This window comes from Micropterus salmoides, unplaced genomic scaffold, assembly GCF_014851395.1.
Source record: "Micropterus salmoides isolate LMB-PRFRI ecotype aquatic unplaced genomic scaffold, ASM1485139v1 Ms_hic_scaffold_22, whole genome shotgun sequence".
NCBI lineage: Eukaryota > Metazoa > Chordata > Actinopteri > Centrarchiformes > Centrarchidae > Micropterus > Micropterus salmoides.
Genome location: NW_024041373.1, coordinates 3,961,784 through 3,978,357, shown reverse-complemented (window position 1 = coordinate 3,978,357; position 16,574 = coordinate 3,961,784). Strand labels below are relative to the sequence as shown.

General features: G+C 44.0%; 1 protein-coding gene across 2 annotated transcripts in view; it reads left to right on the top strand.

The window, feature by feature from the left end:
* LOC119917465 (enolase 4-like) overlaps positions 1 to 16,574 on the top strand; it is a 59,529-nt gene that overhangs the window by 23,710 nt on the left and 19,245 nt on the right. Inside the window, exons 4-10 of one of the 2 annotated variants that reach the window (XM_038737801.1) lie at positions 7,101 to 7,243; positions 7,956 to 8,122; positions 8,216 to 8,344; positions 8,544 to 8,612; positions 9,175 to 9,339; positions 9,494 to 9,619; positions 16,396 to 16,570. In XM_038737801.1, coding sequence (XP_038593729.1) covers positions 7,101 to 7,243; positions 7,956 to 8,122; positions 8,216 to 8,344; positions 8,544 to 8,612; positions 9,175 to 9,339; positions 9,494 to 9,619; positions 16,396 to 16,570 — 974 coding nt within the window. The remainder of the gene's footprint in view (positions 1 to 7,100; positions 7,244 to 7,955; positions 8,123 to 8,215; positions 8,345 to 8,543; positions 8,613 to 9,174; positions 9,340 to 9,493; positions 9,620 to 16,395; positions 16,571 to 16,574) is intronic. The other variant, XM_038737802.1, reaches the window with a different exon arrangement.

The following is a 16,574-nucleotide window of genomic DNA, read 5'->3' as shown; positions in this document are numbered from 1 at the left end:
CATGACTGGACAGCATGTACACCTACTAGATTCAGTGTATGCGATGCGCAGGGGGAAAATGTGGCCAAAGGATTTACTTTGATAATTTGGGCTTGCACACCATTAACTTTTCCCGACATATTACTTCCGTTGTCATACCCTTGTCCACGGCAGTCAGGGAGGTCGATTCCATGCCTTTGGAGAGATTCCTCTATCATGCTGGCGATTTCTTTTCCTGTCTTTCATCCCATTATTGCAAGCCCACAAACTCAATAAAACGTTCGTTTATTGTCCATCCTTTGCCGTGTGCGTTATCGTGATACATGTATCTCAGAAGCAGGACATTCTGCTCAATTTGTGATATATCTGGGGTTGCATCACATATTGGAGAAATATATTGACTGGAGTCTTTCCCCAAGAATGTTGCTGAGAGATGGTAGCTGGTAGCCGTTCCCCTCTCTGTCTATATTCCTTGACTTTTTCTAGATGCTCTCGCATGACAGAATCATATTTTGCAATCAGCTCGAGTAACCCTAAAGAATTTCCATTATGAACATCACCAAGCTCACTGGTGTCCCCTCTGAAAGCTAAATTTCTAGATGCCAAAAAGAGTGTTACATCTAATAATCTCTCCAACAAAGCCCTGTTTTTTTCCACTTGCTTTTGGAACTCCTTTTGAAACTGGCCATCAACATCTGTGCCATGGATCAGGGAATGCTGGAGATTTCGCCACTTCCAGTAGCAGTGTTTATGTGGGCTGCTTTTTTCATGCTCTGGTAATTTACTGTAGAGTTTTTGCCACTTTGTTGTAGACACCCTAAACCCCTCTCGGCTATTAAGAGCGGTTGTAGACTTCTTTTCTAATTCGTCAGAAAAGAGAATGGATGGAACACAGTACAATGACTTGTTACATTGCTAATAAATAGCCTCTAGTCTCTTTTCACTTTCTCACGTCCATTTGCTGCTTTAGAATATGACAAATACTCTGGGAAAGGCCTGCCTTCAGAATCTTTGACATACCTTGTAACAATGTAATGCTGTCAACACCTGCCAGTGCTCTTACAATGTTGTCTCTCTCTACATCGTTAAGTCTTTTGGGCCATTTTCCTGGATCGGTGTTGCTCCCGGGATCGGTGTCGCTCTCACATGGTTTCCCCTTCATGTCCAGCCTGTGTTCTTGGTTCTGGCTCCAAGAAGTAGACGCAACAACATCATTATCAGTGCTCCCCACAAATGTTGCCGTGGTTCAAACCCTGGTGTCGGGGTGAAATGCAGAACATCTTTGCTATTAGCATCATCCTCTTTCTCATAGGTGGTGGTGGCTCCTTCGCTAAAAATAACATTAGCTTACATTAGCTTCCTGGCTATTGTTAGCCGGACTGGGAGCAGCTTTCTGAGCTGACTGAAAAAAGTTGGTCAATACATTATTATTTGGGTCTAAAGCCCTTGCTAGCTCCCTCTTTTTCTTCTCCTTTCTTTTCTGGCACCCTGATTTATGTGCAGGCCCTGGCCTAGCAAGGAAATTCACTCCAATATTAGCTAGTAATTTTCTCAGGTCACTTGCGCTGCTGAACAGTGAAGCAGTGATGTTTAGACGTTGCGTAGGCCTACAACAAAAAATTGCCTACTCATACCATTTTCAGGAGAAGGGGGTTTCATTATGACACAGGCTACATTTTACTCAAGCAACATTAAATAAAATACATTTTTTCCCTCACTTACAACAAACAGTGGTGTTATTTTGGTTCAAAATAAAATATAGTAACCTTTGCTTATATTTAGGATTAAATTATTGCTGTACTGCATGGGCCCCCCCCCTAGCGGCTGGGCCCCAGAAAACATTCCCCTTGTGTGCCCCAGCAACCCATAATAGCGCCGGGTACTGTTTCTAAACGACACTCGTTTTGTTTTAAAAATCCAGCGCACCCCTTTCCTTCACAGCTGAGACTCTCGTCCCTCCATAAGAGGTGTGTTCAGTGTTGCTTTACCTGATCGGTTCTTGTAAAATATCCACTGTGTCTGCGTCTTCTAACGTCATAGCGATTTATAGTTTTATCACCGCTGTTTTCTGTCACTGCATTATACTTTAAAAAGAAAGTATTACATTTCAATAGTTAATGTTTCCTAAGGCAATGAGTAATCCTGTTAAATAATTATGATCTCAATATTGACCAAAATAATTAGCAGCCCTACATGAACATTTAACTCATGAAAATTGTTGAGAGAAACTACGCCTCTGCCTTCTTTCTGTACAGGCTAATGCTTCATTCAATACATTATTTTATTTTTAACTTTTTAAATCTTGTTTTAAATTTGGTGAAGAGCGCATTATGACTTGTTTAGGACTCGAAACTCAAAGTTTAAGACTTGGACTCGGACTTGTAAAATGATGACTTGGTCCCACCTCTGTGATTATGCAATGGTTTCCTGACCTCAAGAAAACAAAACGCTTTTCTCTGATATAAGATGCCCACTTTATCTTCAGATTCTGTGCCATTTCCCCTGGATGTTTCAGAGTAAGATAGCCATCTAAGCAAATCCCAAGGTATTTTAAAGATTGAACAACATTACATTTGGGACCATTACATCTATGAATGAGCAAAACACATTTTGTCTTGCAGCATTCAGTGCAAGGTTGAGATATACAGAGATGCCTGAAAAACATTACAGGCAGACTGTACTATATACACATGGCTTGAGTTGGAGAAGATCCATATGCATACAATACTGCGTCATCCACATAGAATTTTAGCTCTGCTGCAGTAGTAGTAGATTTGGTTTGCAGTAGACAGACAAGTCATCCATGTGGACACCTGGCCTTTTATTGTGGCCAGCCTAAGGCACACTTGTGCAATACCCATGGTATCTGATCAGTATCTTGATATGCCACACCTGTGAGGTGGATGGACTTTCTCAAAGGAGAAGTGCTCACTAACAGATTGACAGATTTGTGAACAATATTTGAGAGAAATAGCCCTTGTGTACATAGAGACAGTCTTAGATCTTTGAGTTCAGCTCATGATGCAAAACAAGAGTGTTGTGTCTATAATTTTGTTCAGTATAGAATAAAATACACTAAAATAACCACTTGAATAAGTAAAGGTGAAATTCAGGTGTTGACCAATGGAACAAAGCTATTTTTGTAGTACTTTGTTAAACACTTTGGGACTATAAACCTCCTTCCAGAAGGAAGAAGCTGAAATTCACGGTGCAAAGGATGGGAGTCGTCATTTAAAATTGAGCCGTTATGTGCTGTAACGGTCTAGTGTATGGGCATGCTGGGTTAACCTGTAACTCATTAGACTACTAGACCATTTAACAATTTGATTCAGAGTTTGTTCTTTGTTACGTCCCAGTAGGGGATTAGGGAGTGAGGATGGGAGACACCTGATGAAAAATTAACCACGTGTTTTATTATTAGAACAAAAAGAAACAAAGATCACAGTAGACATACTCCGCCCAGCGGACAGAAACAGAAAAACGGGTACACATGCTCCCTCTGAGCACAGTCTGCTGCCGGCCGGCACCACGAAGGAGTGAGAGAGCGACCCGTGGAGGAACCGCCTCCTTTATCCTGTAGCTGAGTGAGCACAGGTGGATTCTGTCCGCATATCATCACTCGACCGAAACCTAGCAACGAGAGGGGACAAACCACCACAACAATACATACTCTTCCGTAACATCTTTTAAGATGACATCAAGAAGATAAAATTGCTTCAGTAGAAGCATGGATAGCAATTTTGCTATCTGGGTGTGGCTCATACTCAGATTAGCCAGTATGAAGTGTCGTATCTTTACCTAAAGTGGCCCATACTGTTCAATAATTGGGCCATATTTACAGTTTCAAATGTGGGCCACATTGGGCTCCCGTCTTAATTCACCAGTGCTGGCTGTATATTTGCCAAAAATTGCCTGAATTGTTTTTAAATATTTGGCCCACACTTACTACATCATATTCACCATTTAACACATGGGCCACTTTAGGGTCACATCCAGATTACACACTGCCGAGTGCACGGTGTCACGGCTGGCTCAAAACTGTGACCAAAAAAACAAAAAAAACAAAAAACAGTACGATGACACAAAACTGCAGTGAAGGTATCATTACTTTTATTTTTCAACAAACAATATTCAAATACTATGAAGTTTGATAATCAGTAGTTCAGTCATGTCAGCAGGTATGCATGCTTGATAGTGAGTGGAGTGTTGTATGGTGAAAACAAAAATAAGGAGTATAGGGAACAGGGTTTCCTTCCTCTCTAGCCCAAAGTGCAGAACATGAGACGTGCTTTTATAGTGGAGGCCAAGGTGGCTCCAATAACTGATGATCTTAACCACACCTACTAGCATCTTCAACATAGAACACAAAGAGATAGACATCTCAGCAGCTGAAAGAGATGGGGATGTCACAACGGCATCTTTGCCAAAAAAGGAAATTTTTGACAGACCGCACCCATGTCAGCAACCAATGGTTGTGCCACTGCCCAAACCTTCCGTCTTTTCTTTTGCCTGTCCCCTTGATTACTTTACTGTTTTATGTTGTTGCTTATGTTTTATTGGTTGATTAGACTGCTATTTATTTCTATTTAATGTTGCTTTTGTTTTATTGTTGTCACTTATCACGCCAGTTGAACTTGCCATCTCTTTCTCTGTGTACCTAACCTACCTGTGTAACATAATCTGTTCAGCCTTCCCCGATTGCAGGTCTATCACTGATCCTAGACCTGGCCTTGCGGTTCGGTGGCAATTGATTTTATACTTACCACGTCCTTTTCTCATCCCAAGCTGGCAGACGTGCAGTAGTTTAACCAAGGGACATACTGGGGCACAGTAGACTTTGCTCTACATTGCTGCGTCTTTCACAGCATGCTCCTCCTATATACATATACAGTGCATCTCTGCAAACTCATGAGCCAGCATAATAAGCTAAAATCAACACATTGACATAATACCGGTGGTACACTCTATAGTAACATGGATCGCGTTAGCTGGTGAAGTAATGTAATAACTACACTGCTCAAAAAAATAAAGGGAACACTTAAACAACACAATGTAACTCAAGTCAATCACACTCCTGTGAAATCAAACTGTCCACTTAGGAAGCAACACTGATTGACAATCAATTTCACATGCTGTTGTGCAAATGGAATAGACAACAGGTGGAAATTATAGGCAATTAGCAAGACACCCCCAATAAAGGAGTGGCTCTGCAGGTGGTGACCACAGACCACTTCTCAGTTCCTATGCTTCCTGGCTGATGTTTTGGTCACTTTTGAATGCTGGCGGTGCTTTCACTCTAGTGGTAGCATGAGACGGAGTCTACAACCCACACAAGTGGCTCAGGTAGTGCAGCTCATCCAGGATGGCACATCAATGCGAGCTGTGGCAAGAAGGTTTGCTGTGTCTGTCAGCGTAGTGTCCAGAGCATGGAGGCGCTACCAGGAGACAGGCCAGTACATCAGGAGACGTGGAGGAGGCCGTAGGAGGGCAATAACCGAGCAGCAGGACCGCTACCTCTGCCTTTGTGCAAGGAGGAGCACTGCCAGAGCCCTGCAAAATGACCTCCAGCAGGCCACAATGTGCATGTGTCTGCTCAAACGGTCAGAAACAGACTCCATGAAGGTGGTACGAGGGCCCGACGTCCACAGGTGGTGGTTGTGCTTACAGCCCAACACCGTGCAGGACGTTTGGCATTTGCCAGAGAACACCGAGATTGGCAAATTCGCCACTGGCGCCCTGTGCTCTTCACAGATGAAAGCAGGTTCATACTGAGCACATGTGACAGACGCGACAGAGTCTGGAGACGCCGTGGAGCTCTGCTGCCTGCAACATCCTCCAGCATGACCGGTTTGGCGGTGGGTCAGTAATGGTGTGGGGTGGCATTTCTTTGGGGGGCCACACAGCCCTCCATGTGCTCGCCAGAGGTAGCCTGACTGCCATTAGGTACGGAGATGAGATCCTCAGACCCCTTGTGAGACCATATACTGGTGCGGTTGGCCCTGGGTTCCTCCTAATGCAACACAATGCTAGACCTCGTGGCTGGAGTGTGTCAGCAGTTCCTGCAAGAGGAAGGCATTGATGCTATGGACTGGCCCGCCCGTTCCCCAGACCTGAATCCAATTGAGCACATCTGGGACATCATGTCTCGCTCCATCCAACAACGGCACGTTGCACCACAGACTGTCCATGAGTTGGCGGATGCTTTAGTCCAGGTTTGGGAGGAGATCCCTCAGGAGACCATCCGCCACCTCATCAGGAGCATGCCCAGGCGTTGTAGGGAGGTCATACAGGCACGTGGGGGCCACACACACTACTGAGCCTCATTTTGACTTGTTTTAAGGACATTACATCAAAGGCCTGTAGTGTGGTTTTCCACTTTGATTTTGAGTGTGACTCCAAATCCAGACCTCCATGGGTTGATAAATTTGATTTCCATTGATAATTTATGTGTGATTTTGTTGTCAGCACATTCAGCTATGTAAAGATATAATGAGATAATAATATAAGATATGTAATAAGATTATTTCATTCATTCAGACCTAGGATGTGTTATTTTAATGTTCCCTTTATTTTTTTGAGCAGTGTATATTATTTTGCACCAGATAACGTTAGCAACTTTGTGGTTGTTTTTATCCTTAAGTGGAGTTTATGTTGGAGTTTGTGTTGGAGTATTGTGCTGGGACCCAGTTGTTTTATGGTGTTAGTGGACTGCATTTCATTAGCGTCTATGCTGTTAATGTAGTTAGAGAGAGGCTCGGGAGCACTCATGCAGCTACATACTGACCCAATACCTTAAATAAGAAACAGAACAGTGGCAGCCCACTGACAAAAAGGAAGAAAAAAGTGATTTTTTTTAATAACTAATTTCATTTATGAACTACATATTAGTGCCTTTAGTAATATTGTATGGGCCAAGCAGAGAACCTTGTGATACCTCCTTAGTTATCATTAAGTAAGGTTGTGCTGAGACCATCAGAAGAGAATACCTGTTTTTTAGTAATATTATGGAGTCCAGTACCTACACCCTTACACACACATTTGGTTACTTATTTATTTGTGAACTTCCTTTGTAACAGTCAGCCTTCTTTAGAGCTTGTTGCATATGTTCTATGTTTGTGCAGCAATTTCTTCATGGCCCGCCACCTGGAGGAGAAAGACATCCGGAACAAGGAGAAGCAAGAGAGCCATTTTTCCAGTGAGGCTGAGGTGGCACTTCCTTCCCCACCACCTGACCAGACTAAAGACAAGAAGAGTGTTGATAGAGGTAGGATAGAGACTAGTTGGGCAACAGTACTGTTTGGGATTAGTTTCTTCACGTCCTAAATCTTGTACCTGCAGCCAAATACAAACCAAAACAAGTGTCTTTGTTTTTTTTTCCCAGAAAGGCATCCTAGAGATCTCCAATGGAGAAAGTTTTACCATTATAATTCCTCTTTTTTAATATTTTGCCACCGATATGGATGACAATGCCCCTTTTATCACATAATGTTGGGTTTCTTACAACATGAGGTTTTAATCATACCAAATACCCCACCCTCATAGCTTTAAACTCTAAATAACTAAGTAAAGTTTTAGCATGAATAGTGACTTTGTATTTATTAGGCATCTTTCTCCTTATTATTAGACAACTTTCCACTCATTATTTGGCTCATTATGTACTGTAAGGAAAAATTCTTGCGTTCAGATTCATGCACTGCCTTTAGAAAATCAAGGCCCTTTTATACAGAGACTCTTGAAATTGTACAAATACATGTAGATATAGTTTCATGTTCTTCATATAGCAGTGTCTCTCTGTGTGTCTCTCTCTTTCTCTCTCTGTCTAGTAGTTTTTTAATGGTATTTATCTATACTACAATACATCAATACTATGGGCAGCCGGTGGTGCATTGGTTAGCGCTGTTGCATCACAGAAGGTCCTGGTGGTGATTAATTATTCATAATGCAGCCATTACACTCTTTTTTTGCTTACATCACAGGTAAAAAGAGCAACACTGCAGAGAAGCCATTTCCTTCAACAGAGCCACCGGAACCAGTTCTGCCTGGGAGCTTGGCCATTGGCTCTGTGTCTCTGGCTGTGGCCAAAACTGGGGCACAAATATACAGTATCCCTCTCTACAAGTACATAGCAGCTCTGAACAGAAAGGTTAGACCACACAAGTGTAAACAAACACATTCACACAAACACTACACTAGGAGCGACTAACGAAGTAATGATGTCATAAATTGATTTATTCAGGCTCCGACACAATTCCACATACCTGTCCCCTTGGTAACTTTGCTAAGCTGTGGGAAGAATTCTCCTGGAAAACTGAATTTACTGGAAGAAGTCATCCTGATCCCCAAAGTGGGACAACGAGTCAGACAAGTACTCACCATTCTTCAAATACATCTGTGTAGTTGTTACATGTTCTATCTATCTTTGTTTGTGTGTGTGTGTGTGTTTTAAGTTCCTTTGCTTCGTTTATAGTTGCTATGATGTGGTATATTATTGGTAAGGCACCTTAGTTCTTGTATATTAAATGTTCACTATAGCATTTATTAAACACACTAAACTTCTTCAACAGATCATCACAATGACCCTTGAGTTACAGAAGGAGATAATGAGAATAATGAACACTTCAACAAAAGCTGGGGTAAGGGACATTGCTATTTATTCACTGTAAGAATAGGAACTGAGTTGACACGGGCTTTATGAGAGCTAGGAATGTAAAAGGTGGAGGCAGGATTCGAGGCCTTTTCTGTTACTCAGCTTTCCTAAAAGATATATACCAAACAATTTGTATTTGATTTTCATGGCTAATCTTCAAATTAACTCAGGTATGCAGGCCTGGGGGTATGTTGAAATGCTTATTAAAGCATTCAGTACTTCTCCTATCTCCCTTTTCCTTCATACATCATTTGTACTGGATACAGAGTTGTCCCCTGTATTGTTCAATGACCCCTAGCACTTACATTCACAACAGTGGAGAGGGTGAGTGGAACACACTCATCTTCTAATAATCTTACAATGACAGTGCTCTCATTCATACCTATGAATAAATACTCATCTACTGTCATTCACATGCAGCTTCAGCTAAGCTATTTTCAACAGATGTATCCAAAGAGGACAGATTAAAAAACAGTGTGGGTTAATGTATTTACTTCAGTTACACAATGCATAGATGTTGACAAGGTGAACGGTATCTTTGCTCCGAGGCCACCCAGGCAATTCTGTGTGACAGTGGAGCGCCGGCTGTGAGCTACGAGCGACCTGAGCAGCCTCTGGACCTGATCACTGAAGCCTGCACTAACTTTGGACTGACAGTGGGAACAGAGATCTATTTAGCTGTAAACTGTGCTGCCCCTGAGCTAATGGACTTTGTAAGTTGACGAAATGCTGGCAGGCTTAATGTGAGCCAAGGTCCTTGTGTAAATCAAGCCTATAGCTGAAGAGATCAGATCATGTGCAAATGCAGTATAGGCACAGCTAATAAAGACAAAAATCTGAATTTGTTTAATATTTTCTTCCTCTCAGTCTAAAGGAAAGTATGAGGTTGCAACAGGAGTTTTGAAGTCGCCAGATGAATTAGTGGATATGTACCAAGCCCTCATCAGCAAATACCCAGCAGTGGTGGCCTTAATTGATCCATTTAGGAGAGAGGTAACTTCATAATATTATCATTCTTTCATCAACATGTTGAAGTTTATTTAGGCAATACTGTTTATATATTGAAGACATTGTTTATATTATGAAATTATTAAGAATGAATTTATTACAAAATTGTTTAAAAACTGCCATCTCTGGCCAAGCGTGCGGGAAGCGGTGTGCGGAGGCTGTTGCAGCACCTCCTATTGACAGAGAGGAACACAGTGTGCACATTACATGTGCAGACTACATAATGGGCACAACATAAAATGCAGCAAGTTAGTTCTGAATTCAGAGGATGTTCTGGTTAATATTACGGCCTAATAATTTGATGTCAGCAGCTGTGTAGCATGGCTAAATTTGTTATGAATTTTAATACATTTATGAGAATTAATATCCAATTATGAATTGTAATATTCATAAAATCAACAATATTCCTCGTTTCAGGGCACCACCAGAGTTGTGATAATCCTAGAGTCTCCGGACCTCTAGGTAGCTTTTAATAATTATACAATTATTACTAGTGATCAGTTAGTTAATAATCGCTCAATTATCTTAAATCAATCAGTCAGTCTCATATCTAAAGGGTCAGTTCTCTTGGCAGGGACGTAGAAATAGGCAACACACACAGTTCATGATTATTTCACAGTGAATTTACTTTCTAACTAATGTGATATAAAAGGGTGGTTGAATACAGGGGAAATAAACAATGGCGGCACAATGAGCCTGGAGGTTCGATTGTGGGAAGCATTTGACTCATATGGCATAGGAGAACTAATGAAAGTAAGTTATGCGTTTAGGAGTTAAAAAGGAAATATTAACCTTACGGGACATATCTGACCACAGAATGTTGGTTAGGTCTTACGGCTTGTAGACGGCCTGCTTTGGCCTGTTGCACGGGTCCCACGTTAGCTGCCCGATCCTGGCTTTTGCTAGGGATTCTCCGGGGTTCTCCGTGTCTGACTGAAGAAAACGCTGTCCTCCGTCTGGCAATTCGGCTGTTTTCAGGTTTCCTTCGTTGCCGCTGGCGAGACCACGTGGCTTGGTCTGACCTCGGTGAAGTTGGCTCGACGAAAAAGCTTAGAAATGGAACTTGGTCGTTCCTGAATTAGTCCAGTGTAACTTAACGGACTGATAACTTTAACAAAACGAAAGAAAGAAAGAAAATAAAACAACTTCGCGTGTGTAGCTTCAAGCGAACAAAGGCCTGTCGCTGGTCGACTCCTGGGCGTTGCCTGGCGAGGCACGCCGGACACGTGCCGAAGCGTCCAGAGAGCCGAGAGAGCAGAGAAGAGAGAAGAGCGTCGCGTGTCGCTCTTTTGTTGCCTGGGGCGTGGTTCCCCAGAGGGCGTTTCAGGTTTCCCGAGGGACTGCCTTTCTAAACTTAATGTCTAAAAGAAAAGAAATCTATTTGCGCGTATTATAATCAAATATTTTCCACAATCAAACCTCAATGGTCAAACGGTTGTACCGTTCTAAGTTAAGCATTTGGTAACAGGAAACAATTTTCACATTATTGGTCAGGATATTTATACATTTAACGGCATTTCCAACGAGGGTATGTAATACTTATTTCGTCCACTTGGGGAAGCTCAGGTTACATGAGGAAAGCTTAGATTAATCCAAGATCATCTCTCCTTAGGAACCGGGGAATTTAGGTATTCATCCTTAAATTCAAGCTGGCGATTAAGAGTATAGTATGACATTTCTTTATCATCATTTCTAAAGGAATTTTGTAGGAAAGTATTATGAACAAGCATTGATTCCACTAGATGAGGGAGTGTCCTGCTGAAAATAAAAACACTGCAAAAGTAACTTATTTAGATTATTTTCAGCACTAATATCAACAACAGATAGCAACAACATGTTAACATAACTACTCAAATAGAGGCAAACATAATCAAGTAACTAAAATATTTAATTACACTTAATTAAATGCTTAGAGTTTTTGGAGACTCCAGTCTTTGGTTATTTAAAGTTCGGCTTCCTGGGTTATGTCACAACTTGGGTGAGACAGGGAGTATCCCTTTGATGGGGTAATGAAACACAGAGCAAGGTCAGTTGTCACGGTTACATATGTGGGGGGGCAGTTTTCATAGGCTGTTCAGGGAAATGCTAATCGCTGGTTCGTGTCCCTTTGTCAGTTTAACAGTCAGGCCCTGCGTTATCAGCTTCAGAATCAAAAAGGTGGCAGTTTTATGGTCAGGGATAGCACTTGACCGTTGGGGTCTCCCCAGCAGTCTGTTGAAGTTGATCTTTAACACCCCCTGCTCCTCTGAGGGAGAGAAAAAGGAATTTGGAGTAGCTCCAAATTTATTCAATATAAAATGCACAAATCCACACCGTTGTCCCACTACAACTGTTTTTCACGATTGTAGGAGCTTGTACGCCTAAATCGCTGAAACCTAAAAAAAACTAGCTTGCAACCAGGAGGTTATCATCAAGGTAACCTGTTGACAGGTTGACATGTGACGAATTAGTTTCAGATCATCCGTTGCCATAGTTACTGAGAACACCCAACAACAACACCAATATCGAATGTTTATGTATGTAAACACGGTTTTATGAATGAAAGTGAACCTGTAACCACATGACTATAACCCTTGGATCAGGTGCATTATACCAAATTAACAGCACCTGTGGGTGCGACGAAGGGAAGGGATCCATGGGACAAACCTTCACCACCAAGTGACAATGAATGGTTACAGGTTCACTTTCATTCGTTTTATTTCATTCAGTGAACCTGTAACCACGTGACAACAGTATACCAACAGTATATATTAGTCACGAGGAGAGGAAGGTGGCCTCAACTAACAGTCAAAAGGCCATATCAAGAAAGGAGTGAACCTTAGCTCAGTAAACGGCAGAACACATGCCACTGAGTTCAAGCTTTTTATTGTGAACAACTGAAAGTCATGTGAACAAAAATGTCCCTCCAGGTTGAATATCACAACAACCATAAACAAAAGAGGACCCGGACAGGGAACAAATAAATAAGAACCTTAAGCAGTCGTGGCCACCCCAAGTAAAGGGGGGGGGGGGGGCAGACGAAGCCAGGTTCAACTTATAAAACTTGGTGAAGGTTCATGTGGAAGCCCAGCCAGCAGCAGTGCAAACCTCCTCCAAGGGTGCGCCCCAAAACAGAGCCCATGAAGCGGCCATTCCTCACAGAGTGTGCCACAACCCCGACCTGCACATAGGCCATGGCAATCAGATCCAGTATCCAATGAGCCAAACGGGGCTTTGAAACAGGCCTGCCCAGCATGAGGTCACCATATGAAACAAAAAGCCTGTCAGAGGTGAACATCTCGAGGAGGTTCACATGCTACTCCAGTGACCGTGAACTGACCTGCCCTCCCAGACTGCGCCCCAGCCTGAGTGGGAGGCATTGGTCGTTATGGTCACCCTTCTTGGACAGCCTGTGAGTGCCTCCACCATGTGAGGACCATGAGGCCCCCTCGAGACGGAGCAAGTGTCCTCGACCTGCCCCTGGGCAGAGAGACCCTTTGGTGTTCGAACCAAAGCTGCAGTGGTCGTGTGTGCAACGGGACAACCTGGGCAGCTGCAGCAAAGAGGCCCAGCATCCGCTGGCACTGCATCACAGACACCGACCTGCGGGCAATGCAGCCCATGATCCACTCCACGATCAGAATAAGTGTTCAGAATAAGCCCCAGATATTTGACAATTCTGGTTGGGACCAGATGACTCTTTTCGGCATTCAGCTGCAACCCAAGTGAAGTCAAATGTATCAGCACAGCTTCTGTGTGACTCAGCACCAGTGCCTCTGAGGGAGCACACACCAGCCAATCGTCCAGATAGTTGAACACCTGAATGCCTCGCCGCCACAGAGGAATAAGTGCAGCATCCATGCACTTTGTAAATATTCGTGGCGATAGAGACAGACCAAAAGGAAGGACAATGTACTCGTAGGCCCTTCCCTTGAAAAGCAAACCTGAGGAACGTCCGGTAATGTGGACTGATGGGAATGTGAAAATAGGCATCTCGAAGGTCCACTGTTGTGCACCAATCGCACAATGAGTTTCATTATGGCCTGAAACAGAGCCCCCAACTTGAACATCTAAAAGGGGAGGACTTTGTTCAGCTTGTTCTGTTCAGCCTCCGCAAATGTAGAATCAGGCGGTATTCCCTGTTCTTCTTGGGGGACGAGGAAATAACCGGAGTAATACCCCTGTCTCATTTCCTCTGGAGACAGAGGTCTTATTGCACCTTTCTGTAGCAAGGCAGAAATCTTGCTGGCCAGAATGGCAGAACGAGATTTGTCTCTTACCTTTGTCTCCAAAGCCCCTCGGAACCGAGGCAGGTGGATCTTGAACTGCAGGCGGTTCCCAAACTCTAGAGTACTGACCATCCAGGGGCAAGAGGTGCACTGACGCCAAGCCTGAAGATGGGCAGGGGAAAAAGCTGGCGTCAGGGGATACGCCCCGTCAGGAGCTCCAGCGGGGCCCAGAGGCCCCACGATCAGTGTGTTCTCGAAAACGCTGGCAGCCCCAAGCCTGTTGGTGGGGAGGCCCTTGCCTCCCAGTCCCCAAACTGCAGGAGGAGCGCTACTCCACAAAACGAGGCCGCTGGAGACTGCCACGCCTCTCCAAAGGCCCAGAAGGTCAGGCTGCGTACACAGTTGCAGCCTGACCTTCTGGGCCTTTTTCTGGGCCTCATCCAATGCAACCTCTGCTGCAGGACCAAACACCTCACTGGGAGCTATGGCAGCTTCCAGAACTGCAGCTCGGTCTGTATCCGCCAAACCCAACTGGCTCAGCCAAATATGCCTCCGGGCCATAATCAGCTACGCCAAGGAGTTACCAAGAACACTGACCTGAGAGCTAGCACCCTGGATCACTGTGTCCAAAACTTTAAACATCACTGGCAGGAGGTCACTCTGGTTTTTGGACTCCATGTCCCGTATCAGCCCCTCCAAGTACACTAGCAGAAGAGCATTAGTGTTTGCCAGTCTCGAGGCCATGGCTGTAGACTGATAGGCCTTCACCACCAACCCATCAGTGGTGCAGCACTTCTTATTTGACGAGCAACCCTACCGCTCGTGGACGAGGCTCCAGCTAGCAGTGCAAAAGTCTGGCCCACCCTTGTTGCGCCATCCAGGCCATGCTCTGCAGCACCATTGAGTATGCTGAGGTAGGAACGGGGTGCAGTAGCCTCCCTGGGTTGGGCCCAGGACCTCTGGAGATTTTTAACAAAATTGAGGTACACCGGCAGAGCAACCTCTGCCTCTGGCTCCTGGGGTCCCGGGTCCAGTGCAGAAGTTTTCAGTGGGGAAGAGGGGGGGGGGACCAGCAAATGTTGCCACTCGTGAGAGCAGAGCTTCATCAGAAAAATCACCACACTCAGCCATCTGGGAATCATTACCAAAGTCATCTCCCTCATCGCAAGCTTCCACCTGCCAAGAGGAGCCACAGCCAGGGTGCTGAGTTGCAGCCATGCATTCAATGGTCTTAGGCATATCCTCCAACTGCCCCTGCATAAGGTCGACCCTGGGGTCACAGAACTGCTCAGCCCACTTCCGTTTTCTGGACCTCTTCATTCCTGCCAGGGAACCCGAATCTCGGGGAGCAGGGGCTTGGGCAGGTTGCACATTGCCCTCGGGGCCACTGTCCCGCTCATCACTCCCTGGAGACTCCATATCCTCTGTGCAGCAGGAAAACACAATGCATCTCTCACAGAAAAAAACAAGACAACAAGACAAACACACATGCAGCAAATTATTAAGAACCAATAATAATAATAATAATGAATTGCATTTATATAGCGCTTTATCATAGATACTCAAAGCGCTTCAAAGTGAAGTTGGGGGACTCACCTCAACCACCACCAATGTGTAGCACCCACCTGGGTGATGCACGGCAGCCATTTAGCACCAGAACGCTCACCACACATCACTACACAATAAACACCTAATAAAGGGTGGCTAAAAATTGCTGCATTAAAGCAACTACACAGGAACAAAGAAATACACAGACCTCAATAAGCAAACTTTCAATCTGAATGTAATAACACTCCAACCAACAGGCGGCGATAGCACACCCAACACCTACCACCAGAGAAGAAGAGCGTTATTCAACAACAAAACACAGCAGAGAAAACTATTGCACTCCGGCAGTGTGGAGCGCTACTCTTAAACGCGTATTCACCACTTTATATACAGTCTATGGTGCTCACCACACATCCACTTACAAAGGCAGTATGTGATCACACCTGCACACGACGAGTACAAACCACTCACGGCATACCACGGGGGTGCCAAACTGTTGGCAAAAAACCACGAGGTTTAGCAAGGTAAAACAACACACACTGGTATAAGCTCTTACCGACCAGAAGGATAAAAAGAGGGAGAGTGTGTGGGTGTACGATGCACCCATAGGTGTTGTTAATTTGGTATAATGCTCCTGATCCGAGGGTTATAGTCACGTGGTTACAGCTTCACTGAATGAAATAAAAATTGTTCTTCTGGACATGCTGGCATGTGCTGTAATACGCTCTGAGTGGTCGGTAGAAAAGCACTACATAAAAGCATTCCATTTACCATGTGCAGCTTACATCAAACTTTCATGAATTCCCATTAAATACAAACTCTGTGTAAATAGAACTCCTATAGTTAGTTGGTTTGGGTTATAATTCTTCTCTGTGTACTGATGTTTATGTGTCTTTCTGAGATTGACTATGTGTTAGATTTACAGTATGTCTTTACATACATATGTATGAGCATTTTGTACACTTAAATGTGTATCCTTATTCTTGTGTGTTTGTGCTTTGTAAGGACATAGACCAGTGGGAGAAGCTGAGCAATGTTCTTGGAGACTCATGTTCACTACTCTCTGACACCACGTACAAGTCGAAGACCCCGCCCCTTCTGGGAGCCAGAGGTCACATCTTAAAACACATCCATGAGACAACAGTCAGTGATTTGATCCGCATCACATCAGAACACCAAGGTAA